The sequence below is a fragment of the Mobula birostris genome, chromosome 27 (assembly GCF_030028105.1).
Source record: "Mobula birostris isolate sMobBir1 chromosome 27, sMobBir1.hap1, whole genome shotgun sequence".
In the NCBI taxonomy this organism is placed as follows: domain Eukaryota; kingdom Metazoa; phylum Chordata; class Chondrichthyes; order Myliobatiformes; family Myliobatidae; genus Mobula; species Mobula birostris.
In genome coordinates, this window is record NC_092396.1 from 23,249,099 (window position 1) to 23,272,001 (window position 22,903).

Consider the following 22,903-nt stretch of genomic DNA (forward strand, 5'->3'; position numbering starts at 1 on the left):
CTAACACCAAATTATTTATCTAAAACTATGGATCTTTATCTGTGTGCTGATTACTGGCTTGAATAAATATTAGCTTGTATGCATGCCATTGTCCCCTAAAGTACTTATTTTTATCCTATATAACCATAACCATATAACAATTACAGCACGGAAACAGGCCATCTCGGCCCTTCTAGTCCGTGCCGAACGCTTACTCTCACCTAATCCCATCTACCTGCACTCAGCCCATAACCCTCCATTCCTTTCCTGTCCATATACCTATCCAATTTTTTTAAAATGATAAAAATCGAACCTGCCTCTACCTTTACCTCAATAATAACAGGGTTGTCATGGTGGGAGAATTTAATTCTCCCAATATTCATTGGCGAGGGGTTTAGATGGGGTGGAGTTTGTTAAGTGTGTTCAGGAAGGTTTCCTGACACAATATGTAACCAGGCCTACAAAGAGGCTGTACTTGGGAAATGAACATGGTGAGGTGTCAGGTCTCTCAGTGGGAGAGCATTTTGGAGACAGTAATCACAATTCTATCTGCTTTACCACAGCATTGGAGAAGGACAGGAATAGACAAGTTAGGAAAGTGTTTAATTGGAGTAAGGGGAAATATGAAGCTGAACTTGGAAGCATAAATTGGTAACGGATGTTCTCAGGGAAATGTACGGCAGAAATGTGGCAAATGTTCAGGGGATATTTGTGTGGTGTTCTGCATAGGTATGTTCCAATGAGACAAGGAAAGTATGGTAGGGTACAGGAACCGTGGTGTACAAAGGCTGTTGAAAATCTAGTTGAAAAGAAAAGCTAACGAAAGGTTCAAAAAACTAACTAATCCTCATCTACTCCCTCATCCTTTAAATAACAAATGCTGTTTACTTCTGTTGAAATTTCCTTATTGTCTCACAGTCTGTACAGGCCAATCCTGAGTTGCATATTATTAAATTTAGAAGTACGACTTGTGTTCATTCTTATGAATCATAGAACTAGTCTTCTCTCTCTATCGTTAGTAATTGTTCATTTTTCTTACTTATCAGTATGAATGTGTTTTTTGATGCCACTCATTTTGAAACTGAAAGTATGGTTACCATATCAAGTGTTTTTTTGGTGTGGATTTTGCAACTTATTGTCTAACTTGACTTGTGGATATCTGTGAAATCGACCAATTCATTATATGGAATGGCAATTATCTTGCATTTTCTTGATTTAACTTGAGTTTTATGAAAATATTCCCATGTTGGCTGTTTTCAACAACTAAATTGTACTAGTGAAAATTTTAGCTGAAAAAATCAAAGGTGTGTATTGAATTTCTGTATTTTGTTTTAAGCTGAAGTATATGCCCTGTTTTTCTGAGTAGATGTTAGTATGTACTTAATTGTAGATATTAAGGTGTTGATAATAGTTCCAGATTATCTTAGTAGAGAGAATATAATAGGATTTATGGATAGAATTGCATTGCAGGACAGGAAATGAATTAGATAAGTACAGCTGTGCCTTTGGGCAGTTATTATCCATTATATTTTTCAATTTGGTGCAACACTGCACTTAATTTAAAGAGCACAGAAAGCCCCAAATTTATCTAAATGATCCAGTATATCTTCTGGGATCAAGAGTCAGTTACACACCTGGAACAGATCGTGTGTATCATTGCTGTTGTGCAGGCATTGGCACGTTAAACATTCCAGAGAATGAGTTTGCGGCTCAACTGGTTAAATTTGCTTTGCAACCTTGAGTGGGGAGGTTGTTCGACAGACATGTTGGAACTTAATGTCATGGGAGCCATTTAATGTATTTGTAACTGTGATATATTCCAAACCATTCTTATAGGTTTACATAATTTCTTTTTTTTGCCAGAAACTTGGAGGAGAGTTGCCATTTTGTAGAAAAGTGTAACCTTCTACACCAGACAATAAAATAATAAAATTGTTTCAAGTTCAGCAATTGTATCCCAAGATTCTGCTTTACTTGTTCTTTCCCTTCCCTGCTATTGTAATAAAGCTGTCTTAAGGTGTAACTTTTCATCAAAGAATTCAGTACTTCTACTCCCAACTACTGGATACTTATGTATGTTAACTATCTTTATCATCCTGAGACTTGGAAGGATCTTCTCAGTTTTAATATGTTTCTTATTGTTGTGTACAACTTTTGCTCCTTTTTCAAATTAAACAGTTTTCCAGTTAAAAGTAAACATTTTTTCTCCAAGTTTTTTTGACATTTCCTCTTGTAGAATCAAGTTAAAATTGAATTATCCTTCAACTGTACACATGTATACAGCTAAACAAAACGATGTTCCTACTCTGCAAAACACAGTCCATACAGTCACACACAGCACATCACATATGGTTACGAAAGCGCCTACAGTCACAAAATAATATTAGCACAAGACCCTAAGTGGCATAGGCTCAAGACTGATGGTCCGGGATGTTGTCTCAGAACCACGTTTCTGCAAAAACAAGCATTCAGTAGTTCCTCATCTCACACTGGGTCAGCTGGAGGTGAAAATATTCCATCTTATCTTCCAGGGAGTGAACACTGGATAGCAGCCCTGGTGGGAGAGCCAGCCTGTAGGAGTCAGACGCCAACCCATCACGGGTTCCAGTATGCCTGTTGTGCCTCTGTTCCGCCCCACACCACCTCTAGTGCCACCTCCCTTTGGTGGCTGTCACAGGCGATGCTGCATAATGAGGGCCAGGTCCACACTACAACTGAGGCCACGCTGCTCCCCCGCCTTCGGTCTCACCAATGAACTGCACTTGCAGTATTTTGTATTACCAGTGTCCAACAACGTCTTATAATCACAGGAAAAATGTTTAAGACAAAGATTTGCACCTTTTGTTGATCCCGGAGAGGCTGCTGCAACCAAGACTGCCGTCATCTTACTGGAAGAAACCTACAGCAGTATAGCACCAAAACAGGCCATTCAGCACATCTATTCCATGCCGAATCTGCCTGATTCAGATCCACCTGAATCTGGACTATAGCCCTCCACACCCCTCCCATCATGTACTATTCAAAGGTCTCTTGAATATATTGTATTTGAACCTGCATCCACCACCTGCTGACAGCTCATTCCACACTTAGACCAGTTCCCCCTCAGATTCACCTTTCACCCTTAAATTGTGACCTCTAGTTCTAGTCTTAGCCAGCCTCGGTGGAAAAAGCCTATTTGCATTTATCCAATGTATATGCCTCAGAATTTTGTACATCTCTATCAAATTTCAAACTAGAGAGAATCTGCAAATGCTGGAAGTCCAAGCAACACACACAAAATGCTGAAGGAACTCAGCAGGCCAGGCAGCACCTGTGGAAAAGAGTACCGTCGACATTTTGAGCCAAGACCCTTCATCAGGGTGGGAGAAAAAAAAGATGGAGTCAGAGCAAGAAGGTGGGGGGAGGGGAGGAAGAAACACAAGGTGAGAGGTGAATCTGTGGAGGGGAGGGTGAAGTAAAGAGCTGGGAAGTTGATACTCTCTGCTTTACTGAGCACCTATGCTCTGTCTGGCAGAAAAAACAGGATCTCCCAGTGACCAGATATTTTAATTCCACTTCCAATTCCCATTCTGTCTGACATGTCAGTCCATGGCCTCCTGTACCGTTGCAATGAAGCCATACTCGGTTGGAGGAGCAACACCTTGTATTCCATCAGGGTAGCCTCCAACCTGATGGCATGAGCATTGACTTCTCAAACTTTTGGTAATGCCCCCCCCCTCACTATTCCCCCTTCTCATCTTAACTCCTTGCCTGCCCATCACCTTCCTCTGGTGCTCCTTCTCCTTTTCTTTCTTCCATGGCCTTCTGTCCCCCCTTCCTTTCTCCAGCTCTGTATCTCATTCACCAATCAACTACCCAGCTCTTTGCTCTTTTCATTTCCCCGCCTGCTTTCACCTATCACCTTGTGCTTCTTCCTCCCCTCCCCCACCCTCTTACTCTGACTGCTCATCTTTTTTTTCTCCAGTCATGATGAAGGGTTTCAACCTGAAGTCTTGACTGTACTCTTTTCCATAGATGTTTTCTGGCCTGCTGAGTTCCTTCAGCATTTTGTGTGTGTTGCTCTATCAAATCTCCCCTTCTTTTCCTAAACTCCAAGGAATAAGCTCCTAATCCATTCGACTATTCCCTGTAACTCGGGTCCTCAAGCCTCAGCAATTTTCTTTGAACTCTTTTTGATATCCTTCCTGTAGCTAGGTAACCAGAACTGCAAACAGTACCTAACTTTAGCTTCACAAACATCTTGCACAACTTTGACTTACCATCCCAACTCCTGTTCTCAGTACTCTGATTTATAAAGATCAATGTGCCAAAAGCTCTATACGAGGCTATCTATTTGTGACGCCACTTTCAAGGAGTTATTGATCTGTATGCCCAGATCCCTTTGTTCTACCACTTTTCAGTTCGCTTTCATTCACTATGTAAGTCCTTCCCAGTTTATCCTCCCAAAGTGCAATACCTCACATTTGTCTGCATTAAGTTCTGTTTGCCGTTCTTCTAGCTGTTCCAGATCCTGCTGTAGACTTTGTTAGCTGCCTTCGCTATCCACTACACCAGTCTTTGTGTCACCTGCAAACTTGTTGATTAAAAATCCTTCCTAGAGGATTCTTGTACTTATTTGCACCTGTATGATAATTTTTTAAAGATTCATTTTTGGGGTATAGGACCTAATAGTAGAGAGAACAACTACTATCCCAAATCCAACCATGAAACCAATGACATTGGAATGATGCGTAACTTGAAGATGTTGCTACATCTTAGAATAGGTAAAGGAGTTTCAGAGGACCTTTGGCTGAAGCCAGTCATTCACTTGTGTGAGCTTGTCAAATGATATTTGCCTGTGCTGCATCCATGTGCTTTGATTATATATTTATTGAATCTCATATTGTTGATTTAGATAGTTTCTTACATCTGAAATTCGTACTCTGTGGTCAACCAACTTTGCCATCCTGTTTTTTAGTGTTAATGCCCGCATTTAAGATGCTGGAAATTGAAGTAGGAAAGGAAAGGTGAAGTTGTGTCAATTGATTAACAATGCTTTCTCCCATACACACTAATCAATTATTTCTGATTTCTATGTTTAATTGGCTGCAAAGTAACATATATAAGTATTTAACAAAATATTGACCGATAAGAAAGTGAAAGGACTTGTCTTTATTAGTGCCTTGTGATCTGAAAGTCCCAAACTGCTTTGCAGCCAACACATCTTTTGTAGTTTAACCACAGTCATTTTTAGGAAATGTCGCAGCTTTTGTGTTTGGCAAGGTCCCACAATCCACACAATCTAGGGAATATAACCATTTGAGATATATAGTTTGAGTTCTGAATAGAATAATATTGTTGCCTTTTCAGGTTCTTGGAGAAATTTTAGACTTGCATCTTGGAATCTTAATTGTGTTCTATTGCTCTCAGAAAATGTTGGTGAGCACAGAACAAAGCTCAGTGGCTGTATTAGTGCATCTCTCCTTTACCATATTTATCATCTAAGTCCAAACTTTATTGTTAATATATATTTACCTAACTCTTTTTCTAGACTGATCGACAACTGGATTGTGCCTTGGATTTGATGAGGCGTCTTCCACCTCAACAAATTGAGAAGAATCTCAGTGATCTGATTGATTTGGTAAGTAAAGATTGAAAACATCAACTTGTGTATTTGAGTTGAGTGCCATGCTATTATTTGTACCTGCCACTTAAGTTGGAAAAACGATTGGGTATGATTAAATGGTGGGGCAGACTCAGTGGGCTGAGTGACTTGGCTTGCAGTCTTAATATTGGAAGCACTTGTCTTAAAGGTGGTATTGTTGGAAGAGATGTGATGAAGAAACTGGGTGAATAGAATGAAATCCTTATAAGAAGCAGGGTAGAAGAATGTATAGTCAAGATAGCATTGTCATGGATGCTGCTTTCCAACCTAACTCTTGAAACTGTGATTAAGAATTTGAGGAGGGAAGCTGGAGAGTTGGACAAGGACTTGTGAAGGCAAGAGCCTGGTGGAAATTGGCTCCTTTCTGGTTCATTGCAAGAGCTAAAGGTTTTACCAATATAGGCATTAGTACACCTGAAAACTCAAGAAAGAAGACTCGTGCTGGATTAGAACAAGCAATGTTTGAAAATTAAGCAAAGAGAACAAAATAGTAAATGGACAGTCACACCATTATAAGTGTACTGCATTGCAAGAGATAATTGGACGGAGATCAAAGAGCAGGTATATTAGATTTACGAGGTGCAGAAAATTTGGGTAGCAATAGGAGACTAACTGGGGAAAGAAATGAGCAAAAATATAAGGTTAGGATACATGCAAGAGGATTTAAAAAAAATATACAGCAAATGTTAAATATTAGCAAATTAAGCAAATCAGGTGTAAGTACCATCAAAGGGAGAATATTTTGATAGTGATTATTTCACTTGGACTTGGCATTATCAAAACTAAGGAAGACTATAGTGTAGAAGTTCATAGAGATGGGTTGAATTTAATTTGCCGAGATATGATCTTCAGTTGACTGAAAATGGTTGAGTTGGGGTAAATCAATGTCAGAAAAATGGGAATACTGCATTAAGAGTTGGACTAAAACATTTCCATTAATAGAAAATTTGGGGCTCCCAAGTCTGGAGCAGACTGGTTGCCAAATAAATATACTGGGTAGCATCAATTAAAAATACAAGAAGCTTATGTCATTTATTCAGTGATCGATTGATGAAGGATGAAGAATTTGGAAAATACTTAGCTGAAATTGAAAAGGAAATTAGGAAGGGAGAGGAAGGATGAAAAATATAAGTGAAATTGAAGAGTGCCAAAAAGTTGTCTTTCCAGCGTTGCTAATACTGATCATTGTTCCATTACTATTTATGGATGCTTTCTTTATGCAAATTGTCAGCTGCATTTCCTACATTACAACATTGACTCTGCTTCAGAAGAACTTCACGGCCTGTAGAACTTTGGGATGTACTGAGATGTGAAAGGTAATACAGTTGTAAGAAAAAAGTATGTGAACCCTTTTCTGATTTTCTGCATTAATACTCATAAAATGTGGCCTGATCTCCATCTAGGTCACAATAATAGACAAGCACAAGCTGCCTAAGCTAATAACATACAAACAATTATCTTCTGCTTGTCAATACTGAGTACACCATTTAAACAATCACAATCTAGGTTCAAAAATATGAACTACTGGGGTAGAGCCTTCTACAAAAGCTATTTGGAGTTGGGTGTTCCAGTCAATGAGATGAGATTCGAAGTGTGGGTTGTAGAGGTGCTCTGCCCCATTTTTTAAAAAAAAGGCACTCTGTAATGTTACTGACAGAGCCTGCTCTTCTCAAGAAAGATCTATTTATGTGAACCATGCCTCAATCAAAACAACTTTCAGAGGACCTTAGAAGAAGAATTGTAGAGATGCATGAAGCTGGAAAAAGCTACAAAAGCAAAAGACTTGAGTGTTCATCAGTTCACAGTAAGAGAAATTGTCTACAAATGGAGGAAATTCAGTACTGTTGCTACTCTCCTTAGGAGTGGGTGTCTTGCAAAGATCACACTAAAAGCGCAGCGTGCAATGCTGAAGGAGGTGAAAATGAATGCAAGGGTAACAGCAAATGACCTGCAGAAATCTAGAACTTGTTAAAGTCTCTGTTCATGTGTCGACTATAAGAAAAACACTAAACAAGAATGGTGTTCGTGGAAGGAACTGCAATCGATACCACTGCTCTCCTAAAGAAACATTGCTGCAAGTCTCAGGTTTGTAAAAGACCAGCTGGATGTTCCATAATGCCTCTTGGATAATGATCTGTTGCATGACCTGAAGAGGGCTGTTCATGCAAAGTATCTCAGAAATATTGATGAACTGAAACAGTTTTTTATGGAAGAATGGTCTAAAATTCTACCTTACCGTTGTGTAGGACTGATCAGCACAATGTTTGGTGGAGGTTGTTGCTGTGATAGGAGGGTCTACTAGTTATTAAATACAAGCATTCACATACTTTTTCCAGCCTGGACTGTGAATGATTAAACAATGTGTTCAATAAAAACATGTAAAGTACTATTGCTTGTGTGTTATTAGTTTAGGCTAGTGGTCGCCAACTTTTTTAAGCCCAAGGTCCCCTACCTCGGCCTTAGTGAAAGGCAAGGTCGACCTACTAAATTAGTTAGTCACATGCATGCGCACCAGACAGAAAAGACCGGAAGTAAAACCCCTCAACCCGGAAACCATCTCTCTTTACAAACAGCTTTTTGTAGTGGGAATATTGCTATATTACCATTATCATAATTAGTATTACTTATTTTTATAATGCTCACATTACAACACCTTTAATTCTATGTTTCATTATTTAATTTTATTTCAACATGAAAAGAAATGAATAAAAATTGACTGTTGCACTCAGTGTGATGACTGGGGCTGAATACTTTCTGCTAGTTCCCTGAGATTTGGCTCATAACTACAGACAGCCAGTTTGTTACAGTCTGTGAGGTGTCTGTCAGTAAGACAGCTCCTGTACTTAGATTTCATAATTTTCATTTGTTGCAGCACAACGCCCTCGTAAACCTCCTGACAGACTGAATATTTGAAAGGACAGTTTCCTTTGTTAGACTGAACGTTGAATCTGCAACGTTTTTCAGGTGTTTTGTATTGATAAACTGTTACTGAGATACTAGTATAAGCTTCAGAGGTACGCAAGATAATGACACTACTGGTTTTTGTTTCCCAGTTGTTTACATTTGGGGAATGTTGGAATTTAAAGGGGGAGAAGTGTTGTAATGTGAGCATTATAAAGATAAGTTAATACAAATTAGGATAATGGTAATATAGCAATACCCCCGCTACGGAAAGCTGTTTGTAAAGAGAGGTTGCTTCTGGATTGCGGAGTTTTACTTCTGATCTTTTCTACTGCATGGCAGGGGAGCTACACACACGCGCACTGGGCAGAAAGAACGGAACTAAAACCCTGCAACCAGGAAACAATCTCTCTTTACAAGCAGCTTTCAGTAGCAGCAGTATTGCTATATTACCATTATCCTAATTAGTATTACTTATTTTTATAATGCTCACATTACAATAGTATTTGTATTTATTTTTAACTTTTTTCGGGATCTACTGGGAAAGTCTCAAAGATCGACTGGTTGGCGACCACTAGTTTAGGCAGATTGTGTTCATCTGTTATTGTGATTTAGATGAAGATCAGACAAGGTAATTACAAGGGGTTCACAAACTTTTTCTTGCAACTGTTTATAAATGTTTCCCTCAATTTAGGAAAATAAGCTTTTAATGAGCAATGATGATGCAGTAGTTAAATTATCAGTCTAGTAAATTAAAGATTTAGGCTAATAATACAGAAACCCTTGGCAGCCATGCAGTTTCAATGCAGATAATAATCTGGAATTAAAAGAGAATTATTCATTTGTAATGATGCCCAGAAAATTACCAGGTTGTTTTTAATAATGATCTGGTTAATTAATGACCTGCAAGATAGGACAATCTGCCACCCTTGCCTAGTCTGGTCCATTTGTCTCTCATGACCTATCCACATTTTAAGTACCCTCTGAAACGGCCTACCAGGTCTCTCAGTTAGGAATGAGCACTAAGTTTTGCATTTCCCAGTAATGTCCAGATCTGGAAAAAAGAGAATTAGAGAAGTTGAATATTACTTTGCTCCAGTAAATGTAGCAATTAGACATAAACTCAAGCAGAAAAGAGGAAGCTTAGACAACTTTGATTTTTAAAAAAAAAGCTAAAGAATATTGTAGTTTCATAGGACGTGCCTATTATAGTAATGACGTAGCCGTTTATGGCATGTACTGTAATATTGGAATTTGACACCACAACTATGAGGTAACAAATAATTGCTTGCATATAGCTACTGAATTTTGTTGATTTTAGAATATTAAATACAGAAGTACATTTTGTCATTGTGATTTTGAAGAAGGGACTTGCAGAGAAAACCTAAATCCTGTTTCCAGTATTTCTATACACCACTGCATAGCCACTTGGCAAACTGTACTATCTCTGCCCCACACTAACTAGGACACCACATGCCTTGTACGAAAAGTCTGGCTTCGAAAGGAACAGCTGCTATTAACAGACTCAGTCACCCATAAATGCACAAGGAATGCAGGCATATTACATTGAGAAATGTCAAGCAGTTGCCACTGAATCAAAATATTGCAAGTACCTTAGCAGTAATGTCTACGGTATTCTATACAGATTGATACCTCTAATGTTGATAAATAATTTTGAAGGCAGAGCTGTGGTCTTGAGGGTGAACCAAATACACAAAATAGATACATATCAGTGAGAAAGAAAACCACAAAGGAGAAGATCCACCTTCCATGGCTAATCAAAAAGGTCTGATAGAATTAAAGGAAAAAGCATATGAATGGCAAAGATAGGTAGCTGTTCAGTAGACTGTTTAGGATAGAATATTTAAGAAAGCAGCAAAGAATGACAAACTTTTACTAGGAAAAGAAAAATTAATACCAGAAAAAAGCTAGCCAGGAATGCAAAAACAGATCTATGTATATTTTTGGAAAGGATTAAGAGAATGGGGTTTAGCCCTGTAGAAAATGAGTGTGAGAACTTATTGATGATAAAAAGGATGAATTGAACAGATATTTTCCATCAACACTCTTTAACATCTCAGAAGTAGCTGTAAGATATTCATTGGAGGGGAGGAAGGGAAAACAAGAATAGGAAACAAGGAAAGTGCTATTGAGCAAATTGTTAGAGCTGTGGCCTGATTGCTTTTTCCCTTCCGTGGCTCCTGATGGACTTATTCCTAGGTCTTCTTTATAAATAATGGTGAATGAGATAGTTCATGTGTATTTTTAATTTTCCCATGATTCAGGAAAGGTCCAGTTACATTGGAAAAAATCAAATGTAACTCCTTTTTTCAAAAAGGGAAGGAGACAGAAAGCAGGCAACCACGGGCCAATTAGCTTAACATCTGTCACAGGGAAAATGCAAGAGACATTTTAGCAAGGCACCAAGGGAAATTCAAGGTAATCAAACAAAATCAACATAACTTTGTAGAAGGAAATCATGTTTGAGCAGCTTATTCATCTTTGAAGAAGTAATGTATTATGGATGACGGGGGACCAGAAGGTATTTGATAAGTGTTGCATCAAAGATTATTGTGGTAATTAATACTCTTGTCAAAATGGGGGAAACATGAAAATTGTCCTTTTTGGCAGGAACTTTAAAAAAAAAATCATTCATTGGGGGATTGCTGAGCTCTGCAATGCAGATGGATCTGAGGGTTCAAGTGCATGATTTTCAGAAGGCCAGTATGCTAAGGAAATAGAAGACAAAAAGTAGAGAGATATAACTGAAACAGTAGTACATTAGATCACATTGTTCTTAAAACAGCATGTGTATGTATTGGAAATAGCTCAGATATGATTTACTTGATTGAGATCTGGAATGGCCAAGTTGCCTTTTCAGGAAAGATTGGATTGACTAGGCATGTATCCACTGATATATAGCATAACAAGAGGCAACTTGACAGTAATATCAGACCCTGCAAGATCTTGACAGTGTTAATGTGAGAGGATATCTCATCTTGTGAGAGAATCTAGAATAGGGTCGCAATTTAGAAATAAGGAATTCCCTATTTAAAACAGTCACAGCAATTTTTCTCTTGGAATGTCTTTCAGAATTTCTCAGGCAGATGTAAATGGTTTCTTGAGAAGTAAGGAGTCGAGAAGTTATCAGGGATGAGTGCAAATGTAGTATTGAAGCCGCAAGCTGATCAGCCATGACCTTAATAATGTAACAGGTTCAATGTACCAAACAGCCACCTTCTGCTAATTCATATGTGTATAAATTTGGGTAAATATTTTTAGCTCATACAGGTTGCTAGACTTTTGAAGCAACGTTTGTACTGCAGTGAAATATTGTAAACCTCTTATATCTGTAGTTTGCTAATGAATGTGAACTACTTTACCTCCTGAAGCTTTTCAAACTTGCCTTCCAAATCTTTCTAAAGTATGCAATACTTATGTTGTTCAACTAAATCTCACCTGTATTTGGTTAGCCATACAGTATGTAGACTTGCTGTTGCAGAGGAAAGTATGCCTCTGGTTGCAGCATTTCAGTTTCTTTTCTGCCACTGGTGAATTGACCTTTTGTATGTTTAATCCTTGTGTAAATCTAGATCCTTTTAGGCATAATAGAATTAATTTATTTTTGGATTTTGGGGTCCACAATTGGCAGCACTTCATAAGTAATTTTTTTGGGCCTTCAATCCTTTGATTTGGGCACAGACAACTCCAGATTTTGTATATAATGCCCAGAGCTATCTGTCTATGAACCATTTCTTGTTATTCAGCATTTTGTGTCTGACTGAATTGCATCCATATGAATCTTGGAAATTGTGGATGCCTGGTCAGTCAGAAATGGTAAGGACTTGACCCTTCTGATTATTTTGCAGTACCTTGGCCCGTACATCCTCATAATCAGGACCAGCTGCTTGTACCACAGCAGTGAAAGAATTGCCTGTGGCTGCCTGATGCACAGCGATCTTCCCAGGTGGTTTTGGAAATTTTGTCCCAGTGAATCCATAGATTATTTCTATTTGAAGATGCATAGTAAAATTAAGAGACATAGCTGCAATTTCAGCTGTATTCTCTCAATTGTTAAATTGGTTCCATAGGCAATTATTTGCGTGATCACTCAGCTATTTTTTTAATATAAATTAATAGCTCATTATAATTAACAGTTGCACTTTTGGAGTCATAGTTTGAATATGACTATGAAAATGTTTAATTGAAAATTAAAAATGGTAATTATTTTTCACAGAAATGTTTAGTAGTTTTTGTGTATAACTTTTTATCGTGTCTATCATAGACCCCCACAATCACTTGTTTTCATTAAGGAGTTGATTTACAATCCGTGCTTTGGCACATCTGTTGCTGTTTTTCAGTGACTGCAGCACCAGCAATTACAGCTCATTAAAAATGTCAGGCCTATTGCAGTAGAATGTACTTCAGGAGAGTGTTTTCTAATTGTTGATACATTAGCTTCCAAATATTATACAATGTTGTTTTAATGTGCTTTGCTTTTCATTTCAGTGCTGTGTGGAAAGTAGAAATGGTATCACACAAAATGTTCTAAAGAAATGTAGCTTCTGGAACTTAATGGTTACTTGTCAAAGTGAAATGGATGGTTGTGTGAAATGTATAAATAATTCGTGTCTGTTTATGATTGTTTAAGAATGAAGTATTTAAGACATATTTGAAAGTTCTTGAGATGAGGGCATGATGGCTCCTACAATACTGAGAGTTAGAAACTGAGAGTTCAGGTTTTCAGTTTGGAGTCTTTGAACTCCATGAGGTCCACTACTATAAAATCCTAGGCTATCCAAGAAATCAACAAATTCTATCTTTTTAATGCCTGCTGACTCTTTCTTCATTTTGTATGTAAATATGAAAATCTTGTCTGCAAAACTGTCCTCTCCATCACCTCAAAAACCTGTATGTGCATGCGTAATGGAAATTCCCTTTATAAGCTGGTTACATTATTAGCATCACCCATCAAGATGACATAGTTTGTTAGATAAGTCAGTACAGCTACAAATCCATTTAATGATAATGCTGCCACTGAGACACTTTGAAATTATTTTAATTTTAGTTTTTCTTTCACTCTACCTGCATCTCTAGAGGAATTCCGTGGGTCAGGCAAACATCAGTGGAGGGAAGGGATAGTTGGCATTTTGCATCGGAACCTGCATCAGGGTTTCTATTCCTTATGTTCCTAAACTACTCATCCAGCATGAAGAACCTTTTAATTGTAGTGTGTTGGGTTCAGTAATGAAACAAACATCAATGATTGCCGTGTTTTTTGGTATACCTGCGGGATTGAGGGTGACTTGTTTCTATTGCAGTTCTTTTGCCTCATCAGCCTTATGAGATCCAGAGGTTGGCTGATGGTTCTTGATATGGTGGGCAGAAAGATGGATTGGGAGCATAAGAAATAGAAACAGGGGTAGGCCAGTTAACACCTCATGCCTGCTTCACCATTCAACAAGTCATGGCTAATTCTTTATCCAGGTACCACATTATTGTATAAAAGCCACATTCCTTGATGCCTTTCATATCTAACCATATGCCTATTATTTCACAGTAAGATTTTAAAGGCATCCGTTAGTCTTGCGAGACCATGGATCTGCGCCTGGAAAGTCTTCACTCTCCAGGGCGCAGGCCTGGGCAAGGTTGTATGGAAGACCAGCAGTTGCCCATGCTGCAAGTCTCCCCTCTCCACGATACCAATGTTGTCCAAGGGAAGGGCATTATGACCCCATACAGCTTGGCACCAGTGTCATCACAGAGCAAAGTGTGATTAAATGCCTTGCTCAAGGACACAACATGTTCCCTCGGCTGGGGCTCGAACTCACGACCTTCAGGTCGCTAGTGCAATGCCTTAACTACTTGGCCACATGCCCACACACAGTAAGATATAAAGTTATTTTACTCAGCAACTGAGGCTCCAAGGTACTCTTTGACAATGAATTCCAAAGATTCACTACCTCTGATGAAGAAATTCCTTTTCTTTGCTATTTTGAATGATCGTTCCTTATTCTGAGTGTGTTCCTTCTTCTAAAGATGCATATCAGGGGAATCATCAATTAAGCTTTACGGGTATGTACTGTATTTCAAAGAGATTGCTACTTGTTTGAGCTTTCCAGAATCTGGTCAGCTTGTATCTCCTCTCGCATCAGAATCTGCACTCCAAGAATCAATGTGGTGAGCTCCATGTGGGTAGGTAGAAACACCAGATTTAGACAAAGCATTTATTTTTTTTTCTCTGTCATTTCCTTGCTCCCCAGTAGAACTTCTCTAGTCTCAGTATGTGAAGGACCCACAATAATTCAATATTTTCCCTCTTTTTTCCCTGATAATATCTTAGTTATCTCATTCTAGTGTTTTGCTTTCCTCTACCTATCAACACCTTCATCCTCCAGTGCTAAACTGAAAATTCCTGGTCCCCAGGCTCGTCACTCTTGGCAATTTTATAAGCCTTTTCCTTTAATAATAGCCACAGTTGAATCACTTCACCTAGTACTTTATTTAGTCCTAAAGGAATATAAAGCATTTTTAGGCTGTCTATGAAATCATTAAAATTTAGCCTTTGCTAGTTCATTGTTACCACTTATAATGTATTTTCCATAGGCAATGCATAGTTGTAAAGCTATACAGACCCTCTTGCCCAATTTGTCTACTCTAATGAGGTTTCCTAACTGAGCTGGTTCCATTTCAAAAGTTCAAAGCAAATTTATTATGAAAGTACACTTATGTCACCATATACAACTCTAAAATTCATTTTCTTGAAGGCATTCACAGTAAATACAAAGCCAAACAATACTATAAGCAGTTTGTACATTCTGCCCTTGACCACGTGCATGTCCTGTGGGTGCTCTAGTTTCCTCCCATAGTCCAAAGAGACACCGGTTGGTAGGTTAACTGATTAGTCATTGTAAACTGTTCTGTGGTTAGGCTAAGGTTAACTTGACAGTTTCTGGTGGGCGTGGCTCAAAAGGCTGGAAGGGCCTATTCCACACTGCATCTCAGTGAATAAATAAACTAGACCGACAACAGCTAATGTGCAAACAAACAACAAACTGTAAATACAAAAAGAAAAAAAACTAACCAATGATGATAAATTAAATAAATAAGCAATAAATATCAAAAACATGAGATGAAGAGTCATTGAAAGTGAGTCCATAGGCTGTGGAATCTGTTCAGTGTTGGGGTGAGTGAAGTTATCCCCACTGGTTCAAGAGCTTGATGGTTGAGGAGTAATAATTGTTCTTGAACCCGGTGGGGTGAGTCCTGAGGCTCCTAATCCTCTTCCTGATGGCAACAGCGAAGAGAGAGCATGGCCTACATGGTGAATGTCCTTAATGATGGATGCTGCTTTCCTGCAGCTTTCCGTGTATATGCGCCCAGTGGTGGGGAGGGCTTTACCTGTGTGGACTGGGTTGTATCCACTACTTTTTGTTGGATTTTCTGTTAAAGGGCATTGGTGTTTCCATACCAGGCCATTATGCTAACAATCATTATAATCTCCGTTGCACATCTATTTATGTTTGTCAAAGTTATAGATGACATCCCGAATCTTTGCAAACTTCTAAGAAAGTAGGGGTACTGCTGTGTTGTTTTTTTTTTGTGTGTGTGTTGTTCCTCTCCATGCCTTGTGGTGCATCGGGCTGCAACCTTACCATTTTTTTTTAGCATTTGTCTTTTTTTAAAATGAGGCTGTTGCTAGCTAGATGCCCAAACCAGCATAGATGGAAAGCGTGCAAGGAGATGACCGGATTCAAACCCGGAACCACTCATCTCAAAGTTTGGTATAGATGCCACTACACTACTGGTAGCTAATGTGCTTTCTTTGTAATGGCACTTGGAATGGTAATTACCCAGGACAGATCCTCTGAAATTATAACAGTGAGGAATTCAAAGTTGCTGACCCTCTCCATCTATGATTCCCCCAGTAAGGAGTTCCAGTTTCCTCCTCCTGTAGTCACTCAGCTCCTTGGTCTTGCTGACATTGAGTGAGAGATTTATTGTGGTACCACTTAGCTAGCTTTTCAATCTCCCTCCTTTATGTTAATTTATCACCACCTTTGATTAGGCCAACAAGTGTGGTGTTGTCAACAAACTTAAATATGGTATTGGAGCTGTACTTAACCTCACAATCATAAGTATAAAGTGTGTACAGCAGGATGCTAAGCACACAGCCTTATGACACACCTGTACTGATGGAGATTGTGGAGGAGGTGTTGTTGCCAATCCGAACTGACTGGGGTCTGCAAGTGAGGAAATCGAGAAACCAGTTGCTATTTTGAGTACATGTTTGTGCTCTAGGGTTCTCTGAGTTTACCATTTGAAGGATGCTTTGATTAAAGAAGGAAAGACTAGATTTGTCACGTGTTTATTGAAACGTATGGTGAAATGCATCATTTGTGTCAAATCAAATCAGTGAGGATTATGCTGGAGACAGCCATCAAGTGTTGCCATGCTTCTGGTGCCAACATAGCATACCACAGTTCACTAGCCCTAACCATACGTGTTTGGAATGTGGGAGGAAACTGAAACACACGGAAGAAATATATGGAGTCATGGGGAACATGTATAAATGCCTCACAGGCAGCAGTGGGAATTGCATCCCAGTTGGTGATTACTTGTGCTATAAAATGGTGCGCTAACTGCTATACTTTAGTGCCATACTGACATCTTTGAATCATTACCTTAATCTACCATTGCCATGACAGAACTGTCAATAGTGTCTATTTCATTAATCTACTATTGAATATATAAATGGATGTGGCCTACAAATGTTGGGAATGTTGGTCTTGAGAGAGGATGCTACCAATGGATTCTGTGGATTTTTCCAAGGTAGCATTGATGGTATTTCTTCCGTCTTTAAGGTGCCTGCAATAGATGGTCCATGCCTAGAAGCATTATGGAGCAGGGATCACTGGTAGCTTACCATGAGCTTTGTGCTGAGTTTGAGGTCTGGCTCTTACAATACTATTTCCATCACATGACCAAAGGCTATGCTGTAATGCTGAACTTCATTATGGACACCAGCCATCACTGGCAGATGCTTCCTGAGAATGTGGTATAGGACATACCCCACATTTTTCAGGGCTGCATCGTGGACCTTTGTTAAAAGGCAAAACAGTTTCCTGTACATTGCTGAAGACTAGTGTTTTTGTTAAATGCATTAATTATAGAATGTATTGCCATTGCTTACCATTGTTTAGTTCCAAAATGCTGCCTTGTCACATTCTGTAAGTGCCATTACAAAGAAAGCGTGGCAGTGCTTCTACTTCTTTAGAAATTTGCAAAGATTCTGCATGACATCTAAAACTTTGACAAACTTCTATGGATGTGTAGTGGAGAGTATATTGACTGGGTGCATCATGGCCTGGTGTGGAAGCACCAATGGTCTTGAATGGAAAATCCTGCAAAAAGTAGTGGATATGGCCCAGCTTATCACAGGTAAAATCCTCCCACCATTGTGCATATCTACATGAAGGTAGCATCCATCATCAGGGACCTCCACCACCCAGGCCATGCTCTCTTCTGGCTGCTCCCATCAGGAAGAAGGTACAGGAGCCTCAAGACCCACACCTCCAGGTTCAGGAACAGTTATTACCACTTACCCATCAGGCTCTTGAGCCAGAGGGGATAACTTCACTCGCCCCATCACTGAACAGCTCCACCACATACTGAGCCCACCACAACCTATGGGCCGACTTTCAAGGACTCTTCATTTTATGTTCTTGATATCTGTTGCTTATTTATTTTTTATTATTATTTTTCTTATGTATTGCACAGATTGCTTTTTGCACATTAGTTGTTTGTCCATCCTATTAGGCACAGACTTTCATTGATTGTATTGTGTTTCTTAGATTTGCTATGTATGCCCACAAGAAAACAAGTATCGGGGTTGTATATGGAGATGTATCTGTACTTTGAGAATAAATTTATTTTGAACTTTGGTCTTGTGTGGTTGTCTCTGCTTTCATCTAAAAACTTCCTAGCTTCAGTTCCAAGAAGTAGTTATATCTAAGGGTCAGATCAGTTTCCTTCAGTAGCTAACTGGATTTACTAATTTTGAGTTTTTCTGTATTTGGGATCTGAACTCACTGGAATGAGTTCATACGAGGTTCTGAAATGAATAAGCAACGTAGATTTCAAGAGGAGGTTTCCTCTGACCACAAAATTGGGGTTCTCAAGGTAAGGTGAAAGACATTCTGTGTGATCTAGAGTGCAAACCTTTGAAATGTTCTACTTTAGAGGTAACGCTGATCAGTCAGGAAGGTACAGTTGAGGCACAGGGTCAGCTAAGATATTTGTGAATGGCAGAGAAGGCTTAAAGAGTTCACTTGCTCAAGTATTCTCTTTCTTATACAGTTGATTCTGGTTATTTGGGCCACTGGTTAATTAGGGCAGCTGCCTTTTGGGACAACTCTCTTAAAGAACAAAAACTAATTGAGATGATTGGTGGGATTCACTTTGTTTGTTTGAGACACTATGCCACTTAATTGGGGCAGGAGACTGTTGCTCAACAGGTTCCAACTAGCGTCAGCCGTGCACACTTGTGTGGCCATTTTAGGCACTACTTTGTGCTTAGTGTGAACGCTTTTTAAAATAGCGTCAGTTGTATGTGTTTACATTCAAAAAGCAGTGATTTTTGTCACTGATAGTTGGCAAGAAATAAATAGCAAGACAATTCCAAATTGTTTTGTTTACTGTGGTTTCAAGCTTTCAGGTTTGGAGATGCCAGAAATAGCTAGGAGTGAAATTGAAATGATTTCTCTACTTTAATAAGTTAAGAACTATGAAGTATTTGACGATATCAACAAACATCTTGAATAAAAAATTAAGTTTTTGAGGATGTAATGGTCAAAAGTATTGTATGAATGCAGTTCATTATCTGCTCTAGGTGTCTGCATTGAATTTGTTCATTGCATACACTGGAGGAATTCTTTCATGGATAACTATTAGGAACTAATACATAGTTTTATAGTACTGTATTTCATTTAATTACTTGATTTGTTACCCAGTTTGTCTTATTATACCTCTTTTAAATATTTCCATGAAACGTTAGCCAAATTGGGACAGCTGCTTAATTGGGCCAAAATGTACTGGTACTGATGAGTCCCAATTATCTGGAATCCACTGTAAATCTCCTAAAATAGCTAAGTTTACCATGAGAATTTTTTTTTTTGAATGACGGAAGGCCTCCATTTATAGGCAGACATTTGGCTGTTGATTTATTTACATTTTAAACATCTGTTATGATTCTAGGTCAGTTGAAATTTTATATCTTGTGTATTAAGGAGTGAGTTCTGAATTTAAGTTTGTAGTATTCCAGCAGCAAACCCCTTAAGACCAAAAGAAAATAAATAATAGTCATAATATTTTTTACCAACAGATAAAATACAAGCCACACAAACTGTACAAATGCATTAATGGAAATTTAGCACTAATGACTTTTGAAATTAATTTTGGGAAGTTGAAGGTAATAATAAAGATTTAATGGAAATGGAGAAGAAATTTGTAGAATCTGGTTTCCTACAGAGGCAAAATATATCCGAGCAAGTATCCTGTGGTAGACAAGGCTGAAAGATGAGAGATTTTGTTGGCTGACCCTTATTAATGCAACAAGGTTTTGTATTTTAATTGCATCTTTGTAGTCAGTTAACTATGAATGAAATTTATTTTTCCTTTGCTAAGCTTTTCTTTTGGGGAGATTTACATGAGCGGAACATCCAACTTTGCAAGCTATCATTATTTCCTCCATGTTAACCTTCGAATAAACAGCCACGTGCTGCATGTTTCTCTTTCCCTCTGATTTTTAACACCCATGAATGAAATAAACGAAGTATAGTTGAACGAATTATGTAGAGCTTAGAGACCAATAATAACTGATTATTGATAAATAAATAGTAACTGATAGATGCCACTAGGATTTGACACTGCAGCAGCATACGGATGGGTTGAGTGAGTAGGTGAAAAACTAGGTACATATGTTTTATCTGTAATTTATTCATATTTTCATACCAATACGACGCAAAAGCAGTACTGCAAGACAGCATTTGTATTATATTTAATCAATTGAAGGTAATATTCAATGTAATAAATCATAGAAAGTTAACATCCTAGGGTGTACTGTACTCACCAACAGTGGCAGGTGTGTTCACTCCGGGAGATGAGTGGTTGTTGTGGTGTTGGGCAGCTTTACATGGATAAGGTGGATGGTTGTGGTCGTCAGGATCATATCAAGCACAGCAAGGGGTGAAGGAAGACTCATAGAACTCTTAGAACTGCCGGCAGCAGAAGATTACACCGATTTGAATAAAGTGGTGAGGGTTGTTTGCTTGGCAGTATTTTGTTTTTCAGCATAAATTTGCTTGTAGGGAAGAAGGGTTGACGGCAGGGAACGACTGAAATGCTGACTTCGTTTTAAACTTGGGCCCATGTCCATCGCCGTTTGTGCCAAGTGTTCCGACTCCCACTGTTCTCTCACCGTTGGTAAACTCCTGGGATTTTCAAAATCATCTGTTGCTTGCAGCATCTGAGAGATAGTTCGCCGTAAAAAAAAACGCCTCAAATGTGGATCACTCCTTGGTCGAGTGGTTGAATCAGCGATGTTGTGTTAGGCGGCAGGAAACACACTGTTATGATAGGATGAGTGCTGTCCAAATGTTTAGGATGGGCTGGTGCATTGTCAAGCAACAAAAGAACTTTAAAGGCAAGATTTTGTTCCTGGCAGTAGCGTCCCAGAGCTGTGTTACCTTCAGCTGATGCCGCGCTGCTTATAATTTCCAACTTTTTTTCAAGTGTTAAAGCGGTTCTCTGCTGCTCGGCTGATGGCCCAAGACCTGACATCGGACGCTTAGGAAGCATAGTTAAATATTTCAAGCGCAAAATCACTGCACCTTAGGTAAATCCAACAAAAGTTTGATTGCGCTTCTACACCTTGCCAGAACCAATGCAAGAGTGAAATTGTGAGGTGCGCGCACCTGACTTGTATTGGCGGGAAAGCGGTGCTTCTCGTCCCAACTGTGAGGCGTGCGCACATGACTTGTATTGGCAGAAAAGCAGTGCTCCTCGCATAACTGTGAGTTTTGGACACACATAACAAGACCTTGGTAGAAATAGGTTCCTCGCATAACTGTGAATCCGCATAGTCTGAAGAAGCATAAAACGAGGATAGGGTGTAAATGGAGTTTAATGTAGGTCCTACACCTCAGAAGAAGCAATTGGAACATACCCTTTTCTAAATGAAAAAGAGCCTGCAAATTTGTGTAGTACAAGAGTGATTTGGTTGCCTTGTATGTGAGATGTAAAACAATATTCCACAGTAAAAATATAAACAATATCCAAGTTAAAATGTCTGAATTTGTTCTGCATAGATCATCATCTAAATTCTGGTAATGCATCACAAAAACTATTGAGAAGCCTTGTTCCAGTCATTGTTAGCCTCACACTAAATATAGTTGCATTTAATGAATACCTTTCAAGTTTTAAATTATAGCAAAGTTACCAGAACATTAATTTATCATTTCTGTGTGATTTGAAAATAGAAGCATCACTTCAGTCAATTTAACCTGAATCTCAAAGTGATTTCTTTAAATTGGGTGCCATCTCTCCCTACCCTGTGTCTATTCCTTATCAAATTTTCCTATTAACAAGTGAGGTTTATTATCATTTAACTACATACATGTATATAATGTCTACAGAAACGAGACGATGTTTCTTCGAACCAGGGTATAGAACACAAAACACATGATAACTTATGAAGGTAAGAATAAAATCTACAGATGAATCACACATGAATAACAAACATTTAATATTAATATTAAATGTTAATATTAACATTAGTATTAAATATCGTAAGATACAGAACAGATTAATCAGTGATACTTTGAGTATGATGTGGCTGGGAGTTCAGAAGCCTTGAGGCTTGGGGAAGAAACTGTTTGTCATCCTGACTGTTCTCACTTTTATGCATTATAGTCTTTTGCCTGATGGTAGAAAGTCGTAGAGGATGCTGGATGGATGTGTGGAATCCTTAATAGTAGTAAAGACCCTACGTATGCAGCACTCCTGACAATGTCCCTGATGGATGGTAGGGGGTCCCCTATGATCCTCTCAGCTGTTCTCACAGTCCTTTGTAGGGACTTCAGGTCTGATGCTTGACTGCTCCCATATCAGATTGAGATGCAACTTGTCAGGATGCATTCAATGGTGCTCTTATAAAACGCAGTTGAGAGGAGTGGGGGAAGGGAGAAGGTGTGGGAGCCTTGATTGCGTCAATGCCCTTAGGAAGTGGAGGTGCTGCTGTGCTTCCTTGTTCAGGGAGGTGATATTAAAGGATCATGAGGTCATCTGTGATGTGAACTCCAGGAACTTGGTGCACTTAAC

At 38.8% G+C, this 22,903-nt stretch overlaps 1 protein-coding gene across 3 annotated transcripts in view; it reads left to right on the plus strand.

The window, feature by feature from the left end:
• Nucleotides 1-22,903, plus strand: part of capzb (capping actin protein of muscle Z-line subunit beta) — a 114,261-nt gene that overhangs the window by 36,318 nt on the left and 55,040 nt on the right. For all 3 annotated transcript variants that reach the window (XM_072244768.1, XM_072244767.1, XM_072244769.1), the window contains exon 2: nt 5,510-5,599. In XM_072244768.1, the coding sequence (XP_072100869.1) occupies nt 5,510-5,599 (90 nt within the window). The remainder of the gene's footprint in view (nt 1-5,509; nt 5,600-22,903) is intronic.